The sequence below is a fragment of the Neovison vison genome, chromosome 3, assembly GCF_020171115.1.
Source record: "Neovison vison isolate M4711 chromosome 3, ASM_NN_V1, whole genome shotgun sequence".
Classification (NCBI taxonomy): Eukaryota; Metazoa; Chordata; class Mammalia; order Carnivora; family Mustelidae; genus Neogale; species Neogale vison.
Window position 1 is genome coordinate 20,727,556 of NC_058093.1, and position 23,969 is coordinate 20,751,524.

Here is a 23,969-nt window from a genome sequence, read left to right on the forward strand (position 1 = left end):
AGACCCTCAGAGGTGCTCAGGACAGGCTAAAGGACAGTGGGTACCTTACCAGGATTGAACTCCCTGCATTTACAAGCGGGGAAAGACATGCCGAGATCGGGCACTCTGCATTCTCCATGATCAGCAGATCCTCAAGCTTCAGGCTAATTAGCTGTTAAGGAAATGATGTGGTAAAAACTGTCTCTACATTATCAGATCAAAGTCAGTGTTAGATTGGTCCTATGCCATCTGTACAAGAGTGGGATTTCCTAAGGTTCTCTTCCGGTCACTCCACCTACTATTGATAATGGGAAACTCCCAACGTTCACTGATAATAAACAATTTAGCTTCCAACTTCAATTTCATCAGTCAAGCTATCAATGTTGAAAACATACAAATGAATGTTTTACCTAGTGTGTACCATTTCTAACCTAAAAGTTTAGTTTTTTAGGCTTTTTTTTTTTGGAAAAGTGACCTATTACCATGAAAAGAATAAAAATCTTCATTTCAATTTAATTTACTCCCATAAGAGTAAGAGATTAAACGTTCCAAGTTTTAGAAAAGATGAAATAGGATATTTTCACTGTGTTCTTTTTAGAATTTTTATTATACAGATAAGAAAAACCACTCTGATATTTTATGTTAGACATGGTAGATTACGAAGAAGAATTTTTTAGTTGAAAAGCAAGGTAGATATGATAAGTTTCAAAATAGATAAGTGCATTGAAAATTTATCTAGAAATCAGGTAATCTAGCTTCAATTCCGCTTAGAAGAAAAAGATATTAATACGTAGGTCAAGCCATATAATGGTACAAAAAGAATGTCATTACCTTGGGTGATATGGGACAAATGGTACGGACGAGAAATTCTAAAAAACTCCTTTCACATCCATAATTAAAAAACTAGTAAATTAAGTCTGTGTTTTATAATGATCTATCTACTGTAATCATTTTGGGGAAATAAGCACTACAAGTAGAAGATGTTATTGTAGCAAAGCCTTTCTTCCCTCACAGGCGGTGGGCGTGTGAAAATTGAGAGTGTAAAACTGGATTTCAAAGAGAAGGCCCAAGCTAAAGTCGGCTCACTGGACAATGCTCACCATGTCCCTGGAGGCGGCAACGTCAAGGTAAGAACGAAGGATGTGAGCTGATCCTGTCTTCTGTTTTTTAATTATTCTGAAATGCTCCTCATCAGAATGGGTCACAGATTAAAGACTGGACAGGTAGGACATAGGAATGGCAGAGCTCTGAGACACGGTGAAAAGTCTAGGGGCCAGGGAAGACACTTGAGGTAACAAGGACTGATGCTTATCTTGAACAGATCGACAGCCAGAAGTTGAACTTCAGAGAGCACGCGAAGGCCCGTGTGGACCACGGAGCTGAGATCATTACGCAGTCCCCAGGCAGATCCAGCGTGGCATCCCCCCGACGACTCAGCAATGTCTCCTCTTCTGGAAGCATCAACCTGCTTGAATCCCCTCAGCTTGCCACTTTGGCCGAAGATGTCACTGCTGCACTCGCTAAGCAGGGTTTGTGAATATTTCTCGTTTAGCATCGAAGTAATAGTATTTAGGCATGAGCTCTTGGCAGGAGTGGGCTCTGAGCAGGTGTTATATTCATTCTTTACAAACCATAAAATAAATAATGTCATTCCCAAACTGTAGTAATTGTTACAATTTTATAAAAAACAATGAATAGTATATGCAGAAATTGACTTGATTTCCATTTGCAACAGGAAGACACTGGCTTTACATGAGTACAATTGGACAATTATTTTTGCTCTGCTCTGTTTTGCATGGAGTATTATTATTTTAAAAATTGCATTTTTACCTTTCATGTGCCTGAAGGCTATCCATACATTCTGAAAGGCCTTGTTGAAATCCAAGCTGCTCATTCCACTCTTCTGTTGCTGGGTGAAAAGATAAAAGCTGCCCATTTTAACTTATTGCAGGTTACATTAAATCAAGGAGTCTGATTGCAGGAAGGAAAGAGCATGTAGGAAATAAGTTGTTTTTTTTTTTTTTTTTTAAGCGTTATTTTGTATAAATGGGAAGGAAGATTCAGTTAAGTTATTAACATTTGGGACCTGGATAATTATATCAGAGTATAAGTCAATCCAATAAGTTATTTAACTAATAAAAAATAGTTACGAAGCATTTGAGCTGTGGTTGAGGAAGCAGTTTAAAAGTGCATCTCTTAGGAATGAGGCACTTTCATTAGGATGGACTCGTGTCTGATTAGAATGTCAGTTGATCAGCTAGATTTGTGTCCACACTACCAGTTTCACACTCCCTTTCCATCTGTTTGATACAGTATTATAGATATAAATATATATATATTTCTCTGTGGCCATTTGTGATACTTCCTCATATACTTGAATATTATACTTCCTTATTCACAGTATCTGTGTCTCCTGCACCCTTTGGTGTTGCAATTTTAGGTATGTGAAAGTAGATGTTAGCAGGGTTCTTTCCCTATTTAAAAAAAAAAAAATACCTTAAAAAAGAACAAAAAGTTTTAGCATGAAGTTGCTTCCTGTAACAACTCAGAGCTGTAACCCTGTTCTAGTGCCAGATACAAGTCTCTCCCGTGATGCTAGGAAAATTTATTTTTCTTTGCTTTCACCAACATGGAGTTTGTGGGGGTGGGTCCAGTTATACATTAAAAGGGTTTACAGATTGTTGGTTTAAGATTTTGGATTTATTTCATTTTAAATTATGGAATACTTTGGGTTTTATTCCTGTAATCATTCATAAAACAGACTTCTTAAGATTTTTTTTTTTTTTTTTCCATTTGCTAAAGTTGAAACTAACAGAGGGAGTTTGGGACATGTTTTCCCACTCTTCCAAACAGTGCCTGCTAATTAAATTATCTGAGAGAAAATATTTGGCTTCCTTACCCAAAGTAAAGATCCCTTGATCAGAAAGGATAAGTACAGTAATTTGAGAAGCCAGAGCTACAAAACACTTGAGATACAGATATCTAAATCAGTTTTTTTGGGATTCCAACATTGCCCTCTGTACAGGAACCCTATATGACTTGGTATTACTTATCAATAGAATGATACTGGTCTGACTTAATCTACAGTCTGAGAAATCACCAATTAATTAATTCCTCTCACACATCATTCATCTTGGACTTGTGAATAAGCAACAAAATAGTCAATGGCCTGAATAAGGAATCAGTTACCAGTCTGGGTGGATATTTTTCAGTATTTTATCTATTCTTTTTCTTGCTCGGGGCTGGTAGGTTGGATCTGAACAGTTAAAGGCAAAGAGTCTGATAAGTGTTTGATCCCTGTGAGCCAAATTAATTCCGGACTATATAAGAGGAAATGATGGGCGTGGATGAGGCAACGAGGAAGTAAAGTAGTAGCTAGGAAAGCAGCCAAGGGATGCAAAGACAGACAGACATGGGTGCCATTTTGTGACCCACTGGATATTGCAACCAATGTGACTTCCACCAAAAAAAACTCTAGGAGCAAAAAGATAGTATTCATTCTCAACTAAGAGGTTTTACGTCAGCAAATAGGTTGACAAATCAATGTTGACAAATGAAAATGTTGACAAATCAGTTCTTTTATACAACAGCCAAAAAATTAGAAACTGCTGAGTATGACTATGGATGTGTCTACTTTCTGCCTAATAATTGCTGTGATGTGGATTTGACCTATATGAGCATTTTATTCATCAGCTTCCCTTGAAATGCTCCAGAAAATCGGAGAAGAAAGAGTAGTTGTGTGGAAACCTATGGTATTTTCTTACATGTTTTAGACATGTTTGACAGTGTTAGATAGTGTCTAAAGTTCTCTAGAAAGAAGGAGTTAACAGCTGGTTAGAACAGTTTTAACCTATAAAATAAGTATTTTTTACCAACTTGGTTTAATTGTTTATAAAAGTTAAGAATAAGTAATTGTGCTTTATATGTGAAAATTCTGTTTCTTACAAATACATGCCCAAGGTACAGATTATATAAAGCCCTAAGATACTAGATTTGGCATTAAAACAAATGTTTATTTCAAATTATAGTAAAATTATAATGAGTAAATGCCCTTCCTTTGTATGGAAATATTATTCTTTTTAGTGTTAACCCAAAAAACCCTGATAATTTGTACCAATCCAAGAGAGAAATACACAGGCTAAATGTCTTCTTATGGGGTTAGGGGGTGGAACCTATCTTGCCTTCACTCTCAAGATTAACGACACAAATTAAGCTTTTTGAACACCACTCTTGTGGGGATACCCATACGCTGATCTAGAAATTAAAGCTTTATAGTTCCAATTCTAGATCTCTTACTGCCAGTTTCTCTCTGGCTTTAGCCTTTGAGAACCTGTTTAAGGATACATAAGTAATCCAGAGCTGTGAAGAGTTAAAAGGCCTGCTTCTTCAATGAACTCACTCTCTCTGGGTCACCTGCTACCAATAATTGGGTACTTTATAATGATGCAGGGAAGATCCGAGTTGATGATGAGTTTCAAAGGCCCTGTTCATTTAGGAACCAACTCTCTCTGGATTCTCCTGCTGAGTTCCAGCAGGGTGATAGGTTGAAATCTCACCCACAAGCAAGACACCTGTGTAACACCAACTGGGTATGGCTGAAGAAGGCTGAAGAGAGAACTTCACCAAATGAAAGAATCTGCTGAGGTAACTGGCCTTCTCCACACATTCATACAGAAATACAGCAGGAAATAGGATCATCAGACAAAATATAACATGTCAATATTGTTAAAGAAATAATCTCAATGCAGTTGATTCTGACCTTGTTACAATTACAATTTTTGTCCGATTTTTCATGCCACAAAAATGAGAAAAGCAAACTATTCATGGTCTAAGTAGCCAAGAAGAAAAAAAGAGATTCATGGCTTGGAAAGGCAAATTCTAGGCATTCCTTCCAAAACTGATGTGCTAAAATCAGCACTGATGTTTGTTTTTTTACACCTAGGATTTTTAGCCTGGGTGTGTAGGTTGAGGCCAAGTCCCTCTGCAGGAAAGAGCTTATTTTTAAACTCAGAAAATATCAATCATGAAAATCTACTTCAACTTTAGCAAAAAGAAAAAAAAAAATCAACAAAAAGTATACTCTGTATGCTGGGATTCCAAGGTTCCAACATGCCGCTACAAATCTCTGGGGGGTTTCTTTCTTCTGATAATTCTAGAGCCTGTTACCATAGAAAGGCATTTCTTCAATGGCTGGTTGTAGTTAGTTCATGTTTTTCAATCAAAATTTGCAAATGTATTTGTTGCTGTATAGTGATTGTTTTGCAAAATAAAATTGCTTGTCACCTAATTTACAGTTTCAGATTGTTTCTTCTCTGGGAAAAAAAAAAATATCACACACACACACACACACACACACGGCTCAGTCCAACCAAGGAAAATCTATGATGACAAGGCTCTTATTATCTCCCCAACGTGTGTCAGGATTTAAGCACTCCTGTATTTAGCAGGATGTTATCTGTTGCAAGTGACAGAAACTGAATCAAATTGACTTAGGCATAAGGGCAAATTTATTGGCTCAAGTGACCAACAATGCAGGCCTCAGGCAGGGATGGATCCAGGCATCCAAAAGATGTTAAGACTCTTTTTCCGACCCTGGATCCAGGCTTTCACAAGATGTCATCGGGAATCTTTCTTGTCCCAAATGTCAGCCCTGCTTCTTCTGTGTTGGTTTTATTCTCAGGCAGACACCCCTTTCATGACTCTCTGGGAGCTCCAAGTTTCACAACCCACCAAAAAAAAAAAAAAAAAAAAAAAGCCTCTTTCCCACTAGCACAACCAAGATCTCAGGTCTGAAAATCATTGAACCTTGGATCACCTGCTCACTTCGGCTGATTATCCATGGTTAGGTCACATTCTTTTCTCTATCACAGGTGGTTGGGGTAGGAGGAAAGTAAAGGGAGAAGGGGCTTCTCCTGAACCATATAACCTAATCATGAAGAGGAAATATTCCCTTCTAAGTAAATAAATGTTCCCTCCTAAGTAAAGTCAGTCTGCTACTGCGAGAAGAGAGAGGAATTAATTCTGGGCAAATCATAAGGCAGACGGGGCACCTGGGTGGCTCAGTGGGTTAAAGCCTCTGCCTTCGGCTCAGGTCATGATCCCAGGGTCCTGGGATCGAGCCCCGCAGGGAGCCTGCTTCCTCCCCCTCTCTCTCTGCCTGCCTCTCTGCCTGCTTGTGATCTCTGTCAAATAAATAAATAAAATCTTTAAAAAAAAAATCATAAGGCAGACATTCTTTAGGCCCATGCACCTTATCCCTGTATTTATTTAATCTTTTAGCTCCTTGCTATTCAAATTGTGTTCAGGCTTCACCTGGGACCTTGTTAGACAGATGAAGTCATGGGCTCCACTCCCGGCCAACTTACAGCATTCCCCTAGATGAATCATCTGCTCATTAAAGTCTGAGAAGCATTCAGCTCATCTAGTCCAAGGAGAAAAAGCTCCACAACAGCCCACTGATAGGTAAGAATCATTTCTAAGGGCGCCTGGGTGGCTCAGTGGGTTAAGCCGCTGCCTTCAGCTCAGGTCATGATCTCGGGGTCCTGGGATCGAGGCCCGCATCGGGCTCTCTGCTCAGCAGGGAGCCTGCTTCCTCCTCTCTCTCTGCCTGCCTCTCTGCCTACTTGTAATCTCTCTCTGTCAAATAAATAAATAAAATCTTTAAAAAAAAAAAAAAAGAATCATTTCTAAGACTACAGGAGGTAATATCACCAAGTCTGATGTCAGAGTCTTAGTATCAAGTGGTAGAAACTTGAGACTGGTGGAAGAAAAGTTTTTGCGTCGGAGATTTGCCAGACCCACCATTCTACCTTGGCTGAAACTTAGTTCTACCAATGGAGTCCTCACCTTGCATTCAGTTTTCCTTTGCTAAAAATGCAGATTTGGTACTATGTAGCCAACATCATTAGACTTTCAAGAATTTCTTATTTTAGGGGTTCCCAGGTGGCTCAGTTAAGTGTTCGACTTCAGCTCAGGTCATGATCCAGGGTCCTGGGATCAAGCCCCACATTGGGCTCCCCGCTAGGAGGGGAGTCTGCTTTCTCCCTCTCCCACTCTCCCTGATTGTTCTCCTGCTCTCGCTATTTCTCTCTCAAATAAATAAATAAAATCTTTTTTTTTAATTTTTTAAAAAATTAGTATCCATGTTATCCTTCAGGGAAGTTTCTACACGGGATTTAGACACTTACTTGTCTGGTAGCATGAATCACGAGAAAGTCTTAGTTTTCTTTCTTATTAACAAGGCAAAGAAGATTTTGCTTGGCTTGAGAAGAGACAAGTAACTCAGATATAATGTAGGATTACAAAGCAACCCTGTATGTAGCTTATATAGAGAGGAAAACAGGCTCTTCTTTTACGATATGGCACTTGTAGAACTTTGACCCAAATAATTCAGGGATAGAATGTGGTCTCTCTCAAAAATACACAGTCCAGGGGCACCTGGGTGGCTCAGTGGGTTAAAACCTCTGCCTTCAGCTCAGGTCATGATCCCAGGGTCTTGGGATCGAGCCCCGCATCAGGATCTCTGCTCAGCAGGGAGCCTGCTTCCTCCTTTCTCTCTCTGCCTGCCTCTCTGCCTACTTGTGATTTCTGTCTGTCAAATAAATAAATAAAAATCTTTAAAAAAAAAAAAAAACACAGTCCAGCAACCCAAAATTGTTTCAAAACACTATCCTTTACTAGGTTTTCTTGAGTATGTTGAAGAAACATCACAGTCACACTCTAAAAAGCCCACTTCTTTTTATTCTCTCCTGCTTTTTATCACAAATATAGTACTGCTGTTCCCATTTCTAATCCTTCACATTCCGTTAAAATCTGCCTCAGGCCTGGTTGAGGTAATAGGTCTGTGTCTTACAGATGTGTTTTGTTTGGAGGGCACCGTGTTTTCAAACTCAAGAAAGTTCACACACTCACACACTCACACACTCTTTCAGATTTGGATCTTTCAAAATTTAAAGGTTTATAACTTCAGGTTTAGAGTCACTCCTTTTCCTCTCCCTCCCAAGTTTTTCCTCATTCTCTGAAACAAAAACCCAAAAGAATAAACCCCCCAGTTCTAAAGTGGGGGAGGGAAGGGTCCGGTTGGATAGGTCAGATCAGAATCCTCAGGGAGACTGGGAGCCTGAAGAACAAATATTTAATAGACTTTGCCCTATCTTGAGAAAGATGAAATAAATCTTTAATATGTCTATTTGACAATGATCACTGGTAATTTCCATATCCAGGATAAACATATTTAAGATTCTTTTCCCACCTATATTTTTCATTAAAGCAAAGGAAAAAAGGGGGGGGGGGAAGTGGCATTTGTTTGCTTGTTTCCCCACATATGATTTTTTAAAAATCTCATAGCCAAGTGAGAAATGAAAAAAGCTATCCTCTTGGAGGGGCCTGAACTTGTAAGGTCCTGGCTTATAACTTTTGGAAGTAGAAAAAAGACATAGTGGAAAGAGGTTGTAAAATAGTCAAGCAAATAATGTGTTCTTGAGCCGAGGGCCGATCTTCAGCCAACACACCCCTATTCAGATGAATGAGTTGTTAGAATGTTTAAAAGACTTGCTGCCCAAGTTTCCTCCTTACCAATGCCCATCTTTGGCCTCCACAGATCCCATCCAGTTCTAACACCTGTAAGCCCAATCCCTTGTACGGCAGAGAACCTCCAAGATCTGTCCCAGTACCCCTCAGAGCCCTACCACTTAAGTACCACCAGTGGCTTTGATCTCAGGGGCATTCCCAGCTGTTCTAGGAAGCCCAGATCTCGCAGCCTGCCAGCCAGCCACAGCTGTCACTTGCCCACCCCTGTTCCTGCGTTGCCTGTCTCCTCCAAGTCAGAAGATGGGAATCCCACAGAGGAGATGGGATCTTTTCTGGCATACTGGTAAGCAAATAGCTGGTACTCGGTAACCATACCTTGGCTATGGTCCCCTGTTACCAATCTTCATTCCACCAGAACTTCCCTGATATGTTTGTTTATGGGAACTGCAGTGGCCATAGGACTTTAACTCTTAACAATATAGAGATGAGCAAAAGGCACTGAGGAGGTAATGGGGTTCCTGAAGCCAACAACAAAAGAAGGTTATGAGCAATAGATAGGCCCCCTGGGGTAACGTGCAGTTAATGCAGCCTATGATAAACCCTTTTTAAAGGTCTCTGTTGAAATTCACCTTCACCTATAACCCACCAGAAGTGCAACTAAAGTGGACATAAACATTAATTTTATAATTACTTAGTGATTATCTCTTCCAGGCATCCTTACGAACATATATTAACTCCTATGAGTACTTTTATCATCATCCCCATTTTACAGATGAGATAACTGAGCATGGAAAAGTTATTTAAAACTTAATGGGCAGCGGGAGGGTTGCTCAGTGGCCAATAAACTGCCTTGACTGCTCCCGACTCCCCAAAAACTTAATGGGCAGAGGCTGAATTTGAACCCAAGCAGTGCAGATGTCTCATCTCATCTAATGATTAGGTTTGATCTCTTTAAATATTCCAATAAGCAATTTTCCTGACAGTCAATAATGAAGATATCAAATATCTGTCATATAAAAATCTGAGCATTAAATGGGCTAGAAAAATGTTCATGTATTTGCCTTTAATTCGGCAAATAATGAAAGAGGATTATGTCTCAAACAATATCATTTCTGTAAAGAGCAATTCTTTTTAAAAAATTGAAGTATACAATATACAATGTTACACTAGTTTAAGATGTACAACATACTGATTAGATACTTCTATACATTGTGCTCTACTTACCACAGGTGTAGCTATCATTTGTCACTATACAATACCATTACACTATCATTGGTTATATTCTCCTTGCTGTACCTTTTAACCCCATAAATTATTCCATAACTGGAAGCCTGTGTCTCTCACGCCCCTTCACTCATTTTGTCCATCCCCACGCTTCTGGAAATCATCAGCTTGTTCTCTGTATTTATGGGTCTATTCCTGCTTTTTGTTTATTCATTTGCTTTGTCTTACAGACTCCAGATATACATGAAATCAAATGGGATTTATCTCTATCTGACTTCTTTCAATTAGCATAATACCATCTAGGTTCACCCATGTTACTACAAATGAAAAATCTCGTACTTTTCTTATACTTTTTTATAGCTATTAATTAGCCACTGTATAGTACACCATTAGTTTTTAATGTAGTGTTCAATGATTCATCAGTTACACATAACATCCAGTGTTCATCTCATACTTTTTTATGCCTGAGTAATATTCCATCATGGGTGTATACATACCACATCTTCTTTATCCATTCATCTATCAATGGACAATGGACACTTGGATTGCTTCCATATCTCAGCTATTATAAATAATACTGCAATAAGCAGAGAGGTGCATGTATCTTTTTGAATTAGAATTTTTGTTTTGGGGGTAATTTTTGTGTTTGGGGGTAAATACCCAGTAATGGAATTACTGGATCATATGGCATTTCTATTTTTAATTTTCTGAAAAATCTCCATATTGTTTTTCACAGTGACTGCACCAAAATATATTCCCACCTACAGTGTGTAAGGTGCCTTTTCTCCACATCCTCATCAACACTTGTTAATTCTTGTCTTTTTGATTCTAGTGATTCTGACATGTGTAAAGCAATATCTCATTGTGGTTTTTTTTTAAGATTTTATTTATTTATTTGAAAGAGATTGAGTGAGAGAGAGTGTGTGTGGAAGCCTGTGGCAGGGGGAGGGAGAAGAAGAAGCAGACAGAGCAGGGAGCCTGAGTTGGGGCTCTGTTCCAGGATCCTGGGTTCCTGACGTGAGCTGAAGGCAGATACCTAACCAATTGTGCAACACAGACATCCTCACTGTGGTTTTAATTTGCATTTCCCTAATGATGAGCAATGGTGAGCATCTTTTTGTGTATCTCTTGGCCATCTGTGTATCTTCTTTGGAAAAGTGTATATTCAGGTCTTCTGCCCATTTCTAATTATTATTTGTTTTTTTGGTATTGAGCTGTGTAAGTTCTTTATATATTTTGGGTATTAATCCTTTATTGGATATATCATTTGCAAGTATCTTCCTCCATTTGGTAGGTTACCTTTTGGTTTCGTTGATGGTTTCCTTCTTTGTGCAAAAACCTTTCATTTTGGGTAGTCCCAATAGCTGAATTTTGTTTTTGTTTCTCTTACCTTTGAAGAGATATCCTATTGTCTGTGTTTTGTTCTAGGAATTTTATGATTTCAGTTCTCACATTTAGTTCCTTAATCCATTTTGAGTTTAGTAGGTATGAGAAAGTGGTTCAGTTTCATTCTTTTGCATGTAACTGTCCGGTTTTCCCAGCACCATTTGTTAGAGATGTCTTTTCCCCATTATATATTCTTACCTCTTTGTCATAGATTAATTGACCATGTAAGCATGGGTTTATTTTTGAGCTCTCTATTCTGTTCCGTTGATCTGTGTCTCTACTTTTGTGCCAGTATCATACTGTTTTGATTACTACAACTCTAAAGTATTTATTGAATTTTAGATTGTGTTACTTCCAGTTTTTATCTTTTGTCTCAAGATTGCTTTAGCTAGGGGCACTTGGGTGACTCAGCTAAGCATCCAACTCTTGGGCGCCTGGGTGGCTCAGTGGGTTAAGCCGCTGCCTTCGGCTCAGGTCATGATCTCAGAGTCCTGAGATCGAGTCCCGCATCGGGCTCTCTGCTCAGCAGGGAGCCTGCTTCCCTCTCTCTCTCTCTGCCTGCCTCTCTGTCTACTTGTGATTTCTCTCTGTCAAATAAATAAATAAAATCTTAAAAAAAAAAAAAAAACCATCCAACTCTTAATTTTGCCTCAGGTCATGACGGAGGGTTCATGGTTGTGGGATAGAGCCCCACACAGGGCTCTGTCCTTGGCATGGAGTCTGCTTGAGATTCTCTCTCTCCCTCTCCTCTATCCCACCTCCCACTTGTTCTCACTCACTTATGGGAGCTCTCAATCTTTAAAAAAAAAAAAAAGATTGCTCTAGCTGTTTAGGTTTTTTGTGGTTCCATACAAATTTTAGGATTATTTTAGTTCTGTGAAAAATGTTGTTGGTATTTTAATAGAGATTGTGTTGAATCTGTAGATTGCTTCGGGTAGTTTGGACATTTCAACACTATTAATTCTTATCCATGATCATGAAATATCTTTCCATTTGTTTGTGTCATATTCAATTTCTTTCATCAGTTTTATAGTTTTCAGAGTACAAGTCTTTCACTTCCATGGTTAGGATAGTCATAGGTGTTCTACTCTTTTCGACACAATTATAAATGAAATTATTTTCTTAATTTCTCTTTCTGTTATTTCATTATTAGTGTATAGATATGCATCTGATTTCTGTGAATCAATTATGTATCCTGCAACTTTACTGAATTCACTTATTATTCTAATAGCTTTTTGATGGAATTAAGGTTTTCTATGTATAGTATCATGTTATCTGCAAATAGCAACAGTTTAACTTCCTCCTTCCCAATTTAGATGACATTTTTGTCTACTGAGGCTAGGACTTTTAAGTACTATGTTAAATAAAAGTGGTGAGAATGGACATCCTTCTCTTCTTGCTGACCTTAGAGGGAAAGCTTTGTTTTCGCCATGGACTATGATGTTAACTGTGGGATTTTTGTACATGACTTTTGTGATTTTGAGCTATAGCCACATTCCCTCTAAACCCATTTTGTTGAGAATTTTTATCATGTATGAATTGTGAATACTGTTAAAAGCTTGCTCTGTATCCATTGAGATGATCATGATTTTTATTTGTCTTGTTGATATGGTGATCACATTAATTTATTTGCAAATATTTAACCATCGCTGTATCCCCAGAATAAACTCCACTTGATCATGGTGAATGACCCTTTTACTGTATTGTTGAATGCAATTGACTAATATTTTGTTGAGGATTTTTACATCTATATTCATCTAATATCTATATTGGCCTATAGTTGTTCGTTTTTGTGGTATCTTTTATCTGATTTTGGTATTAAGGTAACGCTGGCCTCATAGGATGTACTTGGAAGCTTTCACTCCTCTTCTATTTTTTAAATAGTTTGCAGGAAATGCATATTAATTCTTTTTTAAATGTTTGGTAGAATTCAGTCATGAATCTATGGTCCTGAACTTTTGTTTGTCAGGAGTTTTTGATTGCCAATTCAATTTGGTTACTATTGATTGCTCTGTTTAGATTTTCTACTTCTTGGTACTTGTTTTGAAGATTATACGTTGCTAGAAATTTATCCATTTCTTATAGGGTGTCTAATTTGCTGGCATATATTTCTTTGTGACATTCTGTTATAGTCCTTTTTATTTCTGTAGTGTCAGTTGTTCCTTCTCCTCTTTCTGATTTTGTGTCTTTTTTTTTTTCTTGATGAGACTTGATAAAGACTTGCTTTATCAATTTTGTTTTCAAAGAATCCACTCTTGGCTTTATTGATTTTTTCTATTGTTCCTTTAGTTTCTATTTTATTTCTGTTTTGATATTTTCTTCCTTCTACTAACTTTGGGCTTTGTTCTTCTTGTCCTAGTCTCTTTAGATATAAAGTTAGATTTTTTTTATTTAAGGTTGCTCATGTTTCTTGCGGTAAACTTGTATTGCTATAAACTTCCATCTTAGAACTACTTTTGCTACATCCCACCTTTGAGACCATTGTGTTTTCATTTTAATTTGTCTCCATTATTTATTTCCTCTTTGATTTCTTTTTTTTTAAGATTTTATTTATTTATTTGACAGACAGAGATCACAAGTAGGCAGAGAGGCAGGCAGATGGAGGGGGGAAGCAGGGTCCCCGCTGAGCAGGGAGTAGAGCCCGATGTGGGGCTCGATCCCAGGACCCTGAGATCATGACCTGAGCCGAAGGCAGAGGTTTAACCCACTGAGCCACCAGGCGCCCCACCTCCTCTTTGATATCTTTTTTTTTATTTTTATTTTTAATTTTTAATTTTTTATAAACATATAATGTATTTTTATCCCCAGGGGTACAGGTCTGTGAATCGCCAGGTTTACACACTTCACAGCACTCACCATAGCACATACCCTCCCCAATGTCCATAACCCCACCCTCTTTCTCCCAACCCCCTTCCCCCCAGCAACCCTCAGTCTGTTTTGTGAGATTAAGAGTCACTTATGGTTTGTCTCCCTCCCAATCCCATCTTGCTTCACTTATCCTTCTCCTACCCCCTTAAGCCCCCATGTTGCATCACCACTTCCTCATATCAGGGAGATCATATGATAGTTGTCTTTCTCCACTTGACTTATTTTGCTAAGCATGATACGCTCTAGTTCCATCCACATTGTCTCAAATGGCAGGATTTCATTTCTTTTGATGGCTGCATAGTATTCCATTGTGTATATATACCACATCTTCTTGATCCATTCATCTGTTGATGGACAGCTAGGTTCCTTCCATAGTTTGGCTATTGTGGACATTGCTGCTATAAACATTCAGGTGCACGTGCACCTTTGGATCACTACGTTTGTATCTTTAGGGTAAATACCCAGTAGTGCAATTGTTGGGTCATAGGGCAGTTCTATTTTCAACAATTTGAGGAACCTCCATGCTGTTTTCCAGGGTGGTTGCACCAGCTTGCATTCCCACCAACAGTGTAGCAGGGTTCCCCTTTCTCCGCATCCTCGCCAGCATCTGTCATTTCCTGACTTGTTGATTTTAGCCATTCTGACTGGTGTGAGGTGATATCTCATTGTGGTTTTGATTTGTATTTCCCTGATGCCGAGTGATATGGAGCACTTTTTCATGTGTCTGTTGGCCATTTGGATGTCTTCTTTGCAGAAAAGTCTGTTTGTGTCCTCTGCCCATTTCTTGATTGGATTATTTGTTCTTTGGGTGTTGAGTTTGCTAAGTTCTTTATAGATTTTGGACACTAGTCCTTTATCTGATATGTCGTTTGCAAATATCTTCTCCCATTCTGTCAGTTGCCTTTTGTTTTTGTTAACTGTTTCCTTTGCTGTGCAAAAGCTTTCGATCTTGATGAAATCCCAATAGTTCATTTTTGCCCTTGCTTCCCTTGCCTTTGGCGATGTTCCTAGGAAGATGTTGCTGCAGCTGAGGTCGAAGAGGTTGCTGCCTGTGTTCTCCTCAAGGATTTTGATGGATTCCTTTCTCACATTGAGGTCCCTCATCCATTTTGAGTCTATTTTTGTGTGTGGTGTAAGGAAATGGTCCAATTTCATTTTTCTGCATGTGGCTGTCCAATTTTCCCAACACCATTTATTGAAGAGGCTATCTTTTTTCCATTGGACATTCTTTCCTGCTTTGTCGAAGATTAGTTGACCATAGAGTTGAGAGTCTATCTCTGGGCCCTCTATTCTGTTCCATTGATCTATGTGTCTGTTTTTGTGCCAGTACCACGCTGTCTTGATGATGACAGCTTTGTAACAGAGCTTGAAGTCCAGAATTGTGATGCCACCAACTTTGGCTTTCTTTTTCAATATTCCTTTGGCTATTCGAGGTCTTTTCTGGTTCCATATAAATTTTAGGATTATTTGTTGCATTTCTTTGAAGAAGATGGATGGTACTTTGATAGGAATTGCATTAAATGTATAGATTGCTTTAGGTAGCATAGACATTTTCACAATATTTATTCTTCCAATCCAGGAGCATGGAACATTTTTCCATTTCTTTGTGTCTTCCTCAATTTCTTTCATGAGTACTTTATAGTTTTCTGAATATAGATTCTGTACCTCTTTGGTTAGGTTTATTCCTAAGTATCTTATGGTTTGGGGTGCAATTGTAAATGGGATTGACTCCTTAATTTCTCTTTCTTCTGTCTTGTTGTTGGTGTAGAGAAATGCAACTGATTTCTGTGCATTAATTTTATATCCTGACACTTTACTGAATTCCTGTACGAGTTCTAGCAGTTTTGGAGTGGAGTCTTTTGGGTTTTCCACGTATAGTATCATATCATCTGCGAAGAGTGATAGTTGACTTCTTCTTTGCCAATTTGGATGCCTTTAATTTCCTTTTGTTGTCTGATTGCTGAGGCTAGGACTTCTAGTACTATGTTGAATAGCAGTGGTGATAATGGAAAAGCTTTCAGTTTTTCTCCATTGAGAATCATATTTGCGGTGGGTTTTTCATAAATGGCTTTGATAATATTGAGTATGTGCCCTCTATCCCTACACTTTGAAGGGTTTTGATGAGGAAGGGATGCTGTACTTTGTCAAATGCTTTTTCAGCATCTATTGAGAGTATCATATGGTTCTTGTTTTTTCTTTTATTGATGTGTTGCATCACATTGATTGATTTGCAGATGTTGAACCAACCTTGCAGCCCTGGAATAAATCCCACTTGGTCATGGTGAATAATCCTTTTAATGTACTGTTGAATCTTATTGGCTAGTATTTTGGTGATAATTTTTGCATCTGTGTTCATCAAGAATATTGGTCTATAGCTCTCTTTTTTGTTGGGATCCTTGTCTGGTTTTGGGATCAGGGTGATGCTGGCCTCATAAAATGAGTTTGGAAGTTTTCCTTCCATTTCTATTTTTTGGAACAGTTTCAGGAGAATAGGAATTAGTTCTTCTTTAAATGTTTGGTAGAATTTCCCCGGGAAGCCGTCTGGCCCTGGGCTTTTGTTTGTTTGGAGAGTTTTAATGACTGTTTCAATCTCCTTACTGGTTATGGGTCTGTTCAGGCTTTCTATTTCTTCTATTCTGGTTCAGTTTTGGTAGTTTATATGTTTCTAGGAATGCATCCATTTCTTCCAGATTGTCAAATTTGTTGGCATAGAGTTGCTCATAGTATGTTCTTATAATTGTTTGTATTTCTTTGGTGTTAGTTGTGATCTCTCCTCTTTCATTCATGATTTTATTTATTTGGGTCCTTTCTCTTTTCTTTTTGATAGTCTGGCCAGGGGTTTATCAATCTTATTAATTCTTTCAAAGAACCAGCTCTTAGTTTCATTGATTTGTTCTATTGTGGGTTTTTTGTTTGTTTGTTTCTATTTCATTGATTTCTGCTCTGATTTTTACGATTTCTCTTCTCCTGCTGGGTTTAGGGTTTCTTTCTTGTTCTTTCTCCAGCTCCTTTAGGTGTAGGGTTAGGTTGTGTACCTGAGACCTTTCTTGTTTCTTGAGAAAGGCTTGTACCACTATATATTTTCCTCTCAGGTCTACCTTTGTTGTGTCCCACAGATTTTGAACCATTGTGTTTTCATTATCATTTGTTTCCATGATTTTTTTCAATTCTTCTTTAATTTCCCGGTTGACCCATTCATTCTTTAGAAGGATGCTGTTTAGTCTCCATGTCTTTGGGTTCTTTCCAAACTTCCTCTTGTGGTTGAGTTCTAGCTTCAGAGCATTGTGGTCTGAAAATATGCAGGGAATGATCCCAATCTTTTGATACTGGTTGAGACCTGATTTAGGACCGAGGATGTGATCTATTCTGGAGAATGTTCCATGTGCACTAGAGAATAATGTGTATTCTGTTGCTTTGGGGTGAAATGTTCTGAATATATCTGTGATGTCCATCTCGTCCAGTGTGTCGTTTAAGGCCTTTATTTCCTTGTTGCTCTTTTGCTTGGATGATCTGTCCATTTCAGTGAGGGGAGTGTTAAAGTCCTCTACTATTATTGTATTATTGTTGATGTGTTTCTTTGATTTTGTTATTAATTGGTTTATATAGTTGGCTGCTCCCACGTTGGGGGCATAGATATTTAAAATTGTTACATCTTCTTATTGGACCGACCCTTTGAGTATGATATAGTGTCCTTCCTCATCTCTTATTATAGTCTTTGGCTTAAAATCTAATTGATCTAATATAAGGATGGCCACTCCTGCTTTCTTCTGATGTCCATTAGCATGGTAAATTCTTTTCCACCCCCTCATTTTAAATCTGGAGTTGTCTTCGGGCTTAAAATGAGTTTCTTGTAGGCAACATATAGATGGGTTTTGTTTTTTTTATCTATCCTGATACCCTGTGTCTTTTGATTGGGGCATTTAGCCCATTAACATTCAGGGTAACTATTGAGAGATATGAATTTAGTGCCATTGTATTGCCTGTAGGGTGACTGTTACTGTATATGGTCTCTGTTCCTTTCTGATCTACCACTTGTAGGCTCTCTCTTTGCTTAGAGGACCCCTTTCAGTATTTCCTGTAGAGCTGGTTTGGTGTTTGCAAATTCTTTCAGTTTTTGTTTGTCCTGGAAGCTTTTAATCTCTCCTTCTATTTTCAATGATAGCCTAGCTGGATATAGTATTCTTAGCTGCATGTTTTTCTCATTTAGTGCTCTGAATATATCATGCCAGCTCTTTCTGGCCTGCCAGGTCTCTGTGGATAAGTCTGCTGCCAATCTAATATTTTTACCATTGTATGTTACAGACTTCTTTTCCCAGGCTGCTTTCAGGATTTTCTCTTTGTCACTAAGACTTGTAAATTTTACTATTAGGTGATGGGGTGTGGACCTATTCTTATTGATTTTGAGGGGCGTTCTCTGCACCACCTGAATTTTGATGCTTGTTCCCTTTGCCATATTGGGGAAATTCTCTCCAATAATTCTCTTCAGTATACCTTCTGCTCCCCTCTCTCTTTCTTCTTCTTCTGGAATCCCAATTATTCTAATGTTGTTTCGTCTTATGGTGTCACTTATCTCTCGAATTCTCCCCTCATGGTCCAGTAGCTGTTTGTCCCTCTTTTGCTCAGCTTCTTTATTCTCTGTCATTTGGTCTTCTATATCACTAATTCTTTCTTCTGCCTCATTTATCCTAGCAGTGAGAGCCTCCATTTTTTATTGCACCTCATTAATAGCTTTTTTAATTTCAACTTCGTTAGATTTTAATTCTTTTATTTCTCCAGAAAGGGCTTTTATATCTCCCAAGAGGGTTTCTCTAATATCTTCCATGCCTTTTTCAAGCCCAGCTAGAACATTGAGAATTGTCATTCTGAATTCTAGATCTGACATATTACCCATGTACTGATTTGGTCCCTAGCCTTCAGTACTGCCTCCTGTTCTTTTTTTTGTGGTGAATTTTTCCGCCTTGTCATTTTGTCCAGATAAGAGTATATGAAGGAGCAAGTAAAAAACTAAAAGGGTGGCAACAACCCCAGGAAAATATGCTTTAACCAAATCAGAAGAGATCCCAAATCGTGAGGGGGGCGAAAGGGCATAAAAAGAGGTTCAGAAAGAAAAAAAAAAAGAAAAGAAAAGAAACAATTAAAAAAAGAAAATGAATAAAGAAAAAGTATAAAGAAGAAAAGAAATATATATATTAGATAAACTAGTTTAAAAACGTTTAAAAAAGGGGTAAAAGTTAAAAAAAAAATTTAGCAGAAGAGAAAAAGAAATTGAAAAAGAAAAAAAATTAAATTAACTGCAAAATTAAAGAATCATGGGGAGAAAGCCATGAGTTCCTTGCTTTGCTTTCTCCTCCTCTGGAATTCTGCTGCTCTCCTTGGTATTGAAAAACTGCACTCCTTGGTAGGTGAACTTGGTCTTAGCTGGATTTCTTGTTGATCTTCTGGGATCTTCTGGGGGATCACTTCTGTTATAGTGATTCTCAAGTGTCTTTGCCCCAGGCGGAATTGCACTGCCCTTACCAGGGGCCGGGCTGAGTAATCCACTCGGGTTTGCTTTCCGGAGCTTTTGTTCCCTGAGCGCTTTCAGTAGAGTTCCAGAGGACGGGAATAAAAATGGCGGCCTCCTGGTCTCTGGCCCAGAGGAGCCGAGAGCCCGGGGCCCCACTTCTCAGTGCGCCCTCAGAGAACAGCGCCCAGTAACTCCCGTCTGCCTGATATCCCGCCACGCTCCGAGCTCACCAAGCCTGCGACCGGTTCAAGGTAACCCCAAGCTGTGAGCTCCCTGTCGGCTCTGTCTCTGCAGCCGGCTTCCCCGTTCTAATACCTGTAAGCTCCATGGCACTCAGACACCCCCGATCCTTCTGTGACCCTGCGGGACTTGAGGCCACACTGACCCCGCGTGGGCTTCACCCTGGTTTAGCCTCTGGAGCGATGTCCCTCAGCAGAACAGACTTTTAAAAGTCCTGATTTTGTGCTTCGTTGCTCCGCCGCTTGCCGGGAGCCAGCCCCTCCCCCCGAGGTCTATCTTCCCGTCGCTTTGGATTCACTTCTCCGCCAGTCCTACCTTCCAGAAAGTGGTTGATCTTCTGTTTCTAGAATTGCTGTTCTTCTTCTCTTCGATCTGCCGATGGATTTGCAGGTGTTTGCAATCTTTAGATAAGCTATCTAGCTGATCTCCTGCAAGCTGAAGTAGTCTCAGCCTGCTACTTCTCCACCATCTTGACCTCTCAAGCTCCTGTTTGATTTCTTAATTGATCCTTTGGCTATTTAGTAACATGTTGTTTAGCCTCCCCATGTTTGTGAGGCTTTTTTCCTACTTTTTGTGATTGATTTCTAGGTTCATACTATTGTGGCTGGAAAAGATTCATGATATTCTGTCTTCTTAAATGTATTGAGACTTATTTTGTGGCCTAACATGATCTATTCTGGAAGATGTTCCATGTGGGCTTGAAAGGAATTTGTATTTTGTTGTTTTTGGATGGAACGTTTTATAAATGTGTTAGGTACAACCTGTGTAATGTGTCATTGAAAGACACTGTTTCATTATTGATTTCTTACCTGGATGATCTATCCATTAATGTAAGTGGGGTATTAAAGTCCCTTACAATGGCGGCATCTGGATGGCTCAGTTGGTTAAGTGTCTGCCTTCTGCTTGGGTCATGATCTCAGGATCCTGGGATCAGGCCCTACATCAGGCTTCCTGCTCAGTGGGGAGCCTAGTTCTACTTCCTCTGCCCCTCCCCCGCTCATGTGCGTGCTCTCTCTCTCATAAATAAACGTCTTTTTAAAATAAATAAATAAATAATAAAGCCTCTACTATTATTGTATTACTATAAATTCCTCCCTGTGTGTCTGTTAATATTTGCATTAAAGTACTCCATTGTTGAATGTATAGATATTTACAACTGTTACATTCTCCTTTTAGATTGATCCTTTTATCATTATGTAATGCCCTTTTGGTCTCTTGTTATAGTTTTATATTTTGTATTGCCACCTTGGCTTTTTCTTTCCTTTTTTGCTTCTATTGGCACAGTGTATCTGTTTCCATCCCTACACTTTCAGTCTACATGTGTCTTTAGGTCTAAAGTTAGTCTCTTATAGGCAACAGATAGATGGGTCTTGCTTTTATCCATTCTGCCACCCAATGTCTTTTGGCTGGAGCATTTAAAACCCATGCATTTAAAGTAATTGGGTATGTACTTATTACCATTTTGTTAATTATTTTCTGATTTTTGTAGTTCTTGCTCTCTTTCTTTATTTTCTTTTTTATAAATACAAGTTACCCAATCACAATCAACTAAATGGGAAATCATCAGAACAGTTTTATGCCATTTTCCATGTCAAGTCATGGCTCATGTAAAAGCATGTTAGCAAGTGACATTTACATCAAACAAAGATCAACCAATAGTTTCTAAAAATCAACAATGTATTTGGAAATTATTAGGTAAATTGGATGAGCTATTTGTACTAAAACACACATCACTTGACAAACCATCTTATAATTTACACTTTTTAGAGAATAAAATCAGTTTTTCTAATGTATTAACTTAACAGATGGTAAATATTTTAACAACACCCTTGCTTCCAGAATTGTGCAGCTCTCTTAAAGGCTGTTTTTCTTTCTCTTTTATGACACTACTAATTGAATTACATTTCTTGGTTTTATTATAAGCATGTCATGTTACTTAAATTTTCCCTAGGAAACAAGAATCTACAATTCATAGCATAAACTATGAGAAATCTGATTAAGCCTTGGAAGTAGAATGTACACTTTAGATATTCTTACTTGATTTTTCATACTAGTAAACAAAGATCTGATTTTTTTTTTTATTAACATCAGAAAACTAAGACCCAAATAGATACCAAGAGGACTTCTCAGGCATTTTTCTGCTTCAATGGTAGAAAAATCAGAAACCACTCATTATATGGGCACTAAAGTACCAATATTTTGTCTTTTCCTGTATAACCATTGTGTTGAACAAGCATGACTCATATGAACTGTGATCAAAACATGAATTTATTTTTGTCTCTTACAATTTTAACATTATGCAGTGGAAGAAATCTTCTTTGCCTCAAGCTGAAGACTTGGGCAGACTCGTGACTTGTTAGTCACTCTCAGATAATAAAATTCTTCTGGCTATAAAAAGAATCTCAATTATAAGAAAAGAGTCTCAATTCAGAAATTAAAATGTCCAGCTCAGGGAACTGTCAGAACTCTGAAGCTGATGGCATAAGATTTATATTTTTTCCCAGTATGGATTTACCTCGGGCTACAAGCCTACTTTGGGAGTAAGGTATAGTCCTTCTACACAGATGCTGTTTCTGTTCCTTCTTGGTATAAACGAGAGTAAGACAAGTAATGGAAGGTGCTTTAATTAGTTTTTCTCTCTTTCACAGGATATCCTGTAATATACTTCCAGTTTCTTTCTGCTGAGGCTGGTCTCCTATCCAGGCAACCTTACTGGATGGAGCATAAAATAATTTTCTCCAGCTCCCCCCAAACTCTTGCATGGCCATCCTCTGGCCACTTTATATTACTTCCTTTGCTAACTCTAGGAGTGGAGACAGTTTCCAACTCAACAGCACTTCTTAGGCCACATAACCAGAGCCATCTGCTCTCCACTAGCCACTAGATTTCCCCAGTCTGTAGAAATCTAGTGTCTTCCAACATCAGAGAACAAATTTCAATCTCTCCAAGTGTTTGAATACTCTTTTTATTAAAGCCTCAGGTTAGAAGGCATCACCTCCCCATAGCTCCCCCAAAAGGAAAGTATGACTCACAGATAGCATGACATCTTTGTCCAAAGACCTGGTCTCATCAATCTCCTCTCACTAAATAGCTCCCTATGTCCCCTTTTTGTTTTCTTAATCTGACAGAAACAAAGTACTGGAGATCATTTCTCTTATAAATCTATACATGGGAAGGGGCAATTTTTATTCACTTTTGAGTCCTGATGTCAATCAGGCTATCCCTTCAGTAGATTCTCAGGCCAAAAGGATCTAATTATAACATTCTGTCTTCTTTTCTATACTTTTTGCTAGAGTGATCTCATAATGTCTGTGTCATTTAAAATAGAAATATAAATGAAATAGAAAGTAAATGGCACAAACAGTGTGAGTCTTCATTTTGGTCAAGTGCACCCAAGATATCAGACAGTCAAGTGAGAGGGACAGATCACAAACAATAAACCACAGGCCATGATAAACAGTGGTAAGTGGTGGAAACTCAAGTTCGCATAAAATCTAAGGGGGAAAAGAGAGTTTAGGAAGGATAGAGATTGGAAGCAGATTTCTAAAGCAAACAAATAAAGGCATGAGTGAAGGATACATTCTAAGACTATGAAATCACTTGATATATCTGGATTATAGTTGGGTCGGCGGAGGGGGGAACCTTGGAGACATATTTGGGATCTTCTATTCAGAAGTTTGGATTCAATTGTGTAACTTAGAGAAATCATTACAGGCTTTCAAAAGGATGAGAAGTGACATGATCAAATCTGAATTTTAGGAGAGCAATTTTGACACCAATGTGGAGATTGTACTGAAGAGAAGAGGTTGGAGCTGGAGGAAACCAGGGAGAAGTGATGTCTGAGCCAGGAGAGTGGTAGTAAAGACCAGGAGGAGGAAAGTGCTTAAGGAACTTTTGAAACAAAAGGCATAGGGGAGAGTCCAAGATGTCAGAGGAGTGGGTGACCTTCTTGTTATCTGGTCCCAGGAATTCAGCTAGATATCTATCAAATCATTCTGAATACCAGCACAAACTCAACTGGAGATCTAAGAAAAGAATTACTGCAATTCTGCAAATAGAAAAGTGATCACTTTCTGCAAGAATGACAAGATGAAAAAATTCACCTCAAAAAGGAGAACAAGAAACAGTATTAACTGCCAGGGACCTAATCAGTAAGGTTATAAGTAAGACGTCAGAACTAGAGTTCAGAATAACAATTATAAAGACACTAGCTGGACTTGAAAAAAGCATAGAAGAC

General features: G+C 38.4%; 1 protein-coding gene across 20 annotated transcripts in view; it reads left to right on the forward strand.

Moving 5' to 3' along the window:
* MAP2 (microtubule associated protein 2) overlaps window positions 1-5,266 on the forward strand; it is a 287,600-nt gene extending 282,334 nt beyond the window's left edge. For all 20 annotated transcript variants that reach the window (XM_044241471.1, XM_044241470.1, XM_044241469.1 and 17 more), the window contains 2 exons: window positions 994-1,106; window positions 1,301-5,266. In XM_044241471.1, the coding sequence (XP_044097406.1) occupies window positions 994-1,106; window positions 1,301-1,516 (329 nt within the window). In that variant the 3' untranslated portion in view covers window positions 1,517-5,266. The remainder of the gene's footprint in view (window positions 1-993; window positions 1,107-1,300) is intronic.
* The last annotated feature ends 18,703 nt before the right edge of the window (window positions 5,267-23,969 follow it).